An 8,297-nucleotide genomic window follows, 5' to 3' on the forward strand; every position below is an offset into this window, starting at 1 on the left:
TGTGTTCTTTGTTTGGCGCACGGTTTAACTTCCTTTAATCAACTGTTGCGCAAATATTTGACCGTTCCCACTGTTTTCCACGCGTGTAGCGCCAGCACTCGGGTTTACGGAGGTTCTGGGTGGGAGTTGACCGGCTCGTGAGCGACATATTCGGCTGTCAACCGCTGTCACCGCGGCGCTAGCTTAACAGTTTACGGCGAGACTCCATTAACCGTGAGCCACCTGTTTTACGGTTGTCGCTGCCGTGCGGGGCTCCGCTGCAGAAAACAACCCCCCGAGTTGAGCGATTGTTCTGCGGCAACAGGCAGCTGCTTCACCCGGGCCGCTCTGGGTCTGTTTAACCGCGGAGAGACTGTGGCTTTTAGCACCGGGAGCCTCTTCTCAGCCGCTCCACCATGATGTCCGTAAGTAACGAGCCTGTTTTATAAGTTTGGTCAAAGTTTATGTGAAGCGTTGTAAAAGTTTATGCTACTCAAAGTATTGGGGTATCATGTAGTAAATAGAGGCTACATGAAGCTAACCACCACAGCTACACGATATTAGGGGAAAAAAACATGGAATTGTGTTGTTTATAAAATTAAATGACGACGTGACTTCTGCTTTACTGACATTAAACCGACAGTGACTGGGATTAAAATGGCATAATCTCCCCTTTAAAGTTGCAATTGACGGTTATTTTCATAATGATTAATCTGCCGATTATTTTCTCGATTAACCGAGAAATTGTTTGGTCTGTAAAATATCAGGAAATGTTGAAAAATGTAGAAAAATTAAAGTTAGACGTGATTATAGACCACAGGTTCTCAGGAAACCACTTACACACATTTTCTGTGTTGTTTACCTTTTATTTAAAGGTGCATTATGTAATAAATCTAAAGCAACTGGCCATAAAATCCTCCTAATATGTCACAGAGACTCAGGAATAATGTTCATATAACAAACTGAACTCACCAACAACAACAGTACAGACAAAATATTTGCATTAAAATAAATATTTTGCATACTGCATATTTGTTTTGAAATCATGTTTTGGCATGTGGCGCCAATCATTGCAGTCAGTAGAGTCTCAGCTGCTGAACAACCACAGGTTGCCAGTTACTTCAGAAAACGAAACCTAAAAGACCTCAGTATTTTGAATTTGAATGTAGTAACCGCTTTTGGCCACATTCTTACATATGGCACCTTCTAAGGCTCAAAAAATGCAAAAAAAAATCGATTAGAAAGCTAGTGCCATCTAATGGTCAGGCTGTATATTGCGTTATCCACCTCTGCTGGACTATTAGTTTGTTTGTACCATTTTCTACACGCTCCAGTTAAAGTTCCTCAGCTCCACTACACTAGAACAGTATTCCAGATTTCCCTCTGGTGGTCCACGTACCACAGTTTGAGAACCGTGGTCCTGACGGGATCTGACTGATAAGAGGATTGTTGACTCGAGTTACAAATATCAGAATTTCCCCGATGTCGTCAACTTGTTTTTCAAGGAGCTCTGACTTCATACAAAGGGGAGGACTTCCTCGTACAAACTGCTCGCTGCCACGGATCGTCAGGCTAGCTTTACACGACAACGATCTGAACACAAACCCGCAAAAAGTGGTCGTTGAGTTCCAGCTTTTTATTCAGCGTTTAGACGAGCGTCTTTGGGCGGAAATCCGCACGCACACGGTGACGCAAAAGTGCGTGAAATTTGATGTAGTGTGCATACCGGGTGGCTAGGTGGCACTGTGAAGCACTGCCATAGAACAACAGCAGGAGCGCGAAGTAGCAGCTAAGGCAACTTGAATGTCCGCCTGATGGATTATAATCCCACGTTTGTTGTCGTTTGGCTGTACTGCACAAGGATCTGACGTCAACATGTATGGGAGGATAGCCAACTTTTGGGTTCTCAACCCTTTAGACGGGAACGATACGGTGGAGAGTTTTTAAGATTTCCACTTTTTGCGTTTTTAAGCCCCAAAAACGGCGTCGCCATCTAAAGGCACATCTGATAAAAAATATTTTGACGGATTTCCCCGGGAGCGTTGTCGTTGACTCAGAAGAGTCACTGCTTTGGTCATCTTGAACAATATTGACACTGCACTCACTCACCAAGTTAATTGCTGAGATTTGGCAGCACAGTGACATCACTCGAACGTTGAACGTTGGGTCTAGAAAATAGCTTAATCTTGCCGTTAGTCAGCCTTTTTGTGACTGGAAACTAAAGTTTCCCCAACCACAGACTCGCCTGCACCAAATCCCGTAGGTTTATGTCACTTGGGTACGTCTTTACTGTGGATTTCAAACACTGAAGTCACAAAATAACGCGGTTGAACGTTCTGATGGAGGCAGCAGTGGCTCACCACCTCCTGTGTTTCCCGTGATGTGTCAAATTGCTGCTTTTCTCTATGGACTTTGGTGTGGGGAGAGTGAGCGGTTGCCAGAGAGCGACGCAAACTTTAGTTTTCAGGTTGGAAAACGCTCTTAAGAAGTGGCAAATGTTTTCTAAAAGACAGCGCACACTTCAGCTGGTGTGCCAGCTGAAGTGTGCTGAAGTGTGACTCAACAGCAAACCACTTTACATAAAGTACTCTACGTGAATACCGATGTACTTATTTACCCTCGGGGCCAGGGTGTGTGTTCTAACCAAACATCGAACATTCACAGAATAGAAAACCTGAGATTTTACTTTAAAAACGGGATAAACTGTTGGTTTCGCACCAGATTCGAAGCCTAATTGTGTGATTACTAAGTACGAAATCATGTTATTATGAACGATTAAATGAGTCATTTGTTAATCGAAATGATGTGGATTGACTTGGTTTTTTGTGCATCGGTTGAGTTATTGCAGGTCAGACCTTGACCGCTGAGAAACAGTCGTGCTTGGTCAGGTGGTGGCGGCACACACACACACACACACACACACACACACACACACACACACACACACACACACACACACACACACACACACACACACACACACACACACACACGCACGCACAGTAAATTCCTTTGTCATTGGTTCTGACAGAGGAATTTACTTTTTGTTCCTGAAGCACCTGCACTAAGAAGCTGGATTTACAGTCGTTGCCGTTGTCGCAGTAACTTCAGATTTTAAAGGTACAGTAAGCAACACTGCGACGAGAACACGACGTCCACAGATTGTTTAGATAACTCGTCGACAGTTGACCTGAGGTGAACTCTCTCTCTTTAACCATTGACATGTGTTTTATTGCCTTTATTTATCCCATGACTCTCTCCTGAAAAACCAGAGGCAGCAGATTTTAATGCGGACGACGGGAACTCAAACGTTTATTATAACGTGAGAATGAAACGGTAAAGGTCTGTTCTGGACAGGTCCCGACAGGTTTTTAAACCGCTTCTAAGATGCAGGAAGTTTGTCGTATTTAATACATACAAAAAACCACCGTGCAAACATTCTCAGGAAACCAAAGAAGGAGAACGAGTCGGTAACTCGTAAAAGTTAAACATGCACCATAAAAATGTAAGAAAGTGCAAGTTACAGGATTTAAAAACGATGACTGCTCACTTAAGCGTCTCCACCTGTTTCACCTGTTTATAGTTCTGTATATTTAAACGACCTTTTCAGTGATAAAGTTTAGATTCAGTGAAGAAGAGAGACGGTGGAAACGCGTGTCCTGGGTTTGTTGTCGATGAACAGATGAAGCCATTGTCGGTCAGCGCGAGTCGTAATTACGTGGGAACGTTGGGAATTCAACAATTACGTTAACACAGAGGAGGTTTTTTTTTGTATATTATGGTCTGTTTCAGTTCCCAACCATGACAGAGGATTCCAAGACAAACAACAAACACTGCTAATTCTACCGTTAACATCACCTCCGTGTCTCAGTCAGTCAGCTGTATTATACTGTAATACTTCCTCATCGGTGTTTCTCAAACAAAAGTCTATTATGGTGTTTTCCTATTATACTCCTGTCGCACCTGTTTGTTTGTGTTTTTTCGTTTTTCCATCAGTGACAGAACCTTGAACCTGGTGTTATTTTTAGTACATGAATAAAAGAGCTGATACTATTAAATGTGACGTCAACAGACGAAGTGTTAACTGGAAGAGTTCATCTCTGCGTTAATTTCCAACATTTAGCAGAGGAAACGAAACTAAAATGTCATAGTTTATCGGAAGAAAAGCCTGCGATCGATCGTGAGCTCGAATCACGACCTAACGTTCAGTTCAGGAAGTGCTGAACGATTCTGTGAATCTTTCTAATCATTCATTTGCACCCAAAACAACTCTTTACAAAGTCAATTAAAAACGTACCTTCTTTGAAAAGGCTCTTATTTTGGTTTTTATCTGTAAGTTTGTTCTCTTCTTAGCAACTTCCTGTCTACGGTTTTTGATGAATTTATCTGAATTTTCTTTAGTGATCACCTGACTATGTTCTCATGTACCCACTGAAAATGATCACATGTTCTCTTTATAATGATCTTCACAGATCAGGATGGTTGTTCTCATGTCGGATGCTAATAGCTAGCAGCTAGAGTTCTGCACACATCCAGAAAGTTCTTGTGGATCAAAATGTGAACGTTTGTGACCTCGATTCTTGTATTTTGAGGGTTTTTTGTCTTTGTACCTTGTGTTCATAAGAGCTTTTTAAATAAAGTTCTTATTGTACTCTTTCTTTTATTGTTAATGTGTGAGGATGTGGAGTTTGTAAGTGATGATGAAAAGACCACAGACTAATGACAGAGAGCTCACTCTCACGGTGGAAACCTGATATTTGTGTGATCAACCCCGGTTGACACCTGTTTCTGCTCTAATTCTGTTCGTCCAGATCAGGAAGAGAAGCTTCCACAGATTATCCATCATCACACTCTGAGGTTAAAGAGAACATAATCCTCTGGTTTTTCTCTTTTAGATGACGTTTGGCTTCTCGAGCAGCGTGATGCTGCTCTTTGACTTCTGGGACGTGAACGGACCTGTGGGTGAGTCACGTCGTCACAGACGCAGATTATTATTATTATTATTATTATCACTAATGTGTGTGTGTTGTGCAGGAATGGTGTTCTCCGTGTTGCTCGTGGCGCTGCTCACCGTCTTCTACGAGGTGCTGAAGGTGTGGAGGGTTTGGTTGAGCAGCAAATCTAAACTGGCACGGCCCGGCGCCGCGGCGGGGCCGTGTCGCAGCGACAGCAGCGCCATCCTGGACAGGAGCCAATCGGAATCGTCCGTGGCGACCACAGAGACTCTCAACACTCCGGACACCGACTCCAGGAAACGGTCAGGACCTACCCTATACCTGTTTTGGCCAGTAGGGGGAGAAAAAAAGCAGTCTAGACGTCTGTTTTTAAGTACAGCACAAATGTAAACAATAAAAGACGCAATATATTTTTCTTTTAATTCCCAAGGCAACGGTGATTTTCAAATTAAAATAGCCTTTAATATTTAACTTTTTCTTTTGGCTTCCCCGTCTCTAGGGGGCGCCACATTAAATCACCCGACCTTCACATTTATTCCAGTTTGGGACTCACTGGGGAGTCAGGATTTGTACCGGCAACCCAAGCTCCCTTTCCACTAGTCCATGAACTGGCCCAAATATTTAATTTTCTTATATAGTTCTTTTTTAAAAAACAGAATTATAACAATTTTACAGGTAAATTACTGTATTTGTGTTTACATAAAATGCATAAAAAGCAGTTGTTTTGTGTGATATTATGGGAACGCAAATATAAATCAACTATTTTGATCTACTTTGAGCTTCTTGGCTTCTTAAATGTGAATATTTACGGGTTTTGTTTGCTCAATTAAACAAAGAAATCATTAAAAACTGATTAAAAGAACGATATAAAACAGATAATTTAACGTAAACAGAACTTTTCCTGTACAATCTTTTTCTTTTCAGTCCATGAAAGTGTTACGTACACGCCACATTGTCTCAAAAATGCTCTTCACACACGTGAAACCTCCCAAAATGACTCTAAACACTGTAGTTTATATGCCAGGCCTGTATGTGGCGCTGTAACACCGCGTCAGAATGACTTCAGATTTAGAGAAGACGACGTGGAGAGGTGGAGCCATGACGTCGTCCAAAAGTAGATTTTAAGGACTCGTTCTTGTGTACAAACCCTCAGATTGTATAGAAACTGACGCCATTTTGGCTCCACGTTTGCGGATTCTGTTAAACTCACGCCGTGTCCGTGTTTTTTCAGTCTCCTCCTGCTTCACGGCGTCCAGGCCGCCCTCCACGTGCTGCAGGTGACGCTGGGCTACATGCTGATGCTGTGCGTCATGTCCTACAACGCCTGGATCTTCCTGGGCGTCGTCGCGGGCTCGGCGCTCGGCTACTTCATCTCGTTCCCTCTGGTGGCTACGGACTGACGGGGTATCGCACACACGCTGGAATAAATCGATTTAAAAACAAACACTCCCTCTGCTGCTCTCAGGCACAGAATCTGTCACGATGTTAACACTCGAGGATAACGGGGGGGGGGGGGGAGATCGGGAACTCTAAACGCTTTGTGTCAGTCGTTCCTGGATGTGGAAACTGAAACAAAAGAAACTCTTTACGTCTTTGGGACTGACTCGTGACGGCCAGGAGGACTTGTGTAATTGAATGTTTTCTTCTACGAACCATGTTTTCTTTTCAATGAGCTGCCTTTCACATTTAGAGCCGTTTGCGAGCGACGTTGCGTGCATCTCGTAGCGACCGCTAATGATATCGACTCCCAACGCTAACTAACTTGAACGTCTCGATTGCTTTACAGACTTTTATTGCGACGGGGTGGTGAGGTGAGGTGTCGGACTACTGAAGGTCTTCTTCCCAAGCTGCTTCCATACTTGGGGAAAGCACCAGGGGGCAGTATATAAGAGTCAGGTACTGCGATTGTTGTGTTTGTTGCTCGAGAAAGTTCACATTGAACTCTTTGCTTTGACGACTTGAAACCATGCATAGTTTTTGTGTTTAAAAACTTTGTAACTCTGTTTTTGATTCTTTAAGTCAATAATAAAAAACAATTAACGTAGTTTCTTGGTTCGAGGTTGTGAAAACCCTCCTGTGTCCGTTTTGAGGAAGTGAATCATGTGAGTTTTATGCGATTTATGAGTCACTGAGACGGTGAACGAGGGCCACGACAAAGAAACAGGAAAAGAAAAAGCAGCAGGATCATATTCATGTGTATCGTTTCCTCTGTTATTTCACAATAGTTTTTCCAAGTGATCATGATAACAGACGTGTACCTGATAATCTGAAGGCGATTTCACTGCATACAAACCTTTGTTTTTAGATTGAGTTAAGAAGAGAAGATAAACACGAAGGTCAAAAACTCTGACTCACAGGAATTAAATAAAAGGTAAGTGTGTGTTTGTATGAGTTGCCGACACAGTCCACACCTTGATATCTGATGAATTTTTTTCCCCTCGCTGCTTAATCTTGGTGTTGGGCAAGTTTGTTCACCAAGAAAATGAAACTTACTTTAACACTTTAACTCTCCCCACACCAAACCCCACAGAGAAAATCAGTGATTTTAGCTCACGTGGACACAGGAGCTGCTGGTCCGCTGCTGCCTCGTGTGGTCACTTTGTATGGAAGTAAATCTGTGCCATCTGAGTTTGAATTCGAATTTCTAACACTGAATTTTTTTTGCATCAAAATTAGACTTTTAATTTTATAAACCATCAAATTTCAACTACTGGTTTTTTTTTGCCATTGATTTTTTTTCAAAAAATTTGATGTGTCAAAAAATTCAGTTGCAAAAAATTCGATGTCAAAAAAAATTCAGTTGCAAAAAATTTGATGTCTCAAAAAATTCGATGTCTAAAAATATTCACTTGCAAAAATTCAGTCGCAAAAAATTCACTTGCAAAAAGTCAGTTAATATCCAGGTCACCAGAGAGAAGCAATCGATCCCTGAATTTTTTGCAAGTGAATTTTTTGCAACTGAATTTATTGAGACATCGAATTTTTTTACACTGAATTTATTTCAACGTTGAAAAAAAAAATTAATGGCAAAAAAAACCAGTGCTTGAAATTTGATGGTTTTTAAAATTCAAAGTCTAATTTCGATGCAAAAAAAATTCAGTGTTATAAATTCGAATTCAAACTCAGATGGCACAGATTTACTTCCATAACTTTATGCCACTGAGGTCAATCTGAACAAAGGATTTCAAAAGCCGAATTTTACAAAATAACACGTTTAAACTTAGTGATGGAGGCAGCAGTGGATCAACGACTCCTGTGAACTCCTGTGTGCCGTTATGTAAAAAATCTGTGATTTTCTCTATGGGGTTTGGTGTGGGAGAATAAGAGGATTATAAAGTGACTCTAACTTCAGTTTCTTCTTTA

At 41.7% G+C, this 8,297-nt stretch overlaps 1 protein-coding gene across 1 annotated transcript; it reads left to right on the forward strand.

Annotated features, from left to right (window-relative positions):
• The first annotated feature begins 9 nt into the window (after positions 1-9).
• On the forward strand, positions 10-6,884 carry slc31a2 (solute carrier family 31 member 2). Its single transcript, XM_083899858.1, has 4 exons — positions 10-404; positions 4,875-4,941; positions 5,014-5,236; positions 6,166-6,884. Exons 1-4 carry the CDS (start codon positions 396-398, stop codon positions 6,332-6,334), a joined length of 468 nt encoding a protein of 155 aa, XP_083755984.1. The 5' UTR covers positions 10-395; the 3' UTR covers positions 6,335-6,884.
• Positions 6,885-8,297: the final 1,413 nt, after the last annotated feature.

Source organism: Microchirus variegatus, assembly GCF_963457635.1.
Source record: "Microchirus variegatus genome assembly, chromosome: 1".
NCBI classification, from domain to species: Eukaryota; Metazoa; Chordata; class Actinopteri; order Pleuronectiformes; family Soleidae; genus Microchirus; species Microchirus variegatus.

Bases quoted from the DNA above. Each gene is read 5' to 3' on its own strand.
- slc31a2 (XM_083899858.1), top strand. The intron at 4,942-5,013 runs GTGAGTCACGTC...TGTGTTGTGCAG, and splicing joins GGACGTGAACGGACCTGTGG to GAATGGTGTTCTCCGTGTTG. The intron at 5,237-6,165 runs GTCAGGACCTAC...GTGTTTTTTCAG, and splicing joins GACACCGACTCCAGGAAACG to TCTCCTCCTGCTTCACGGCG.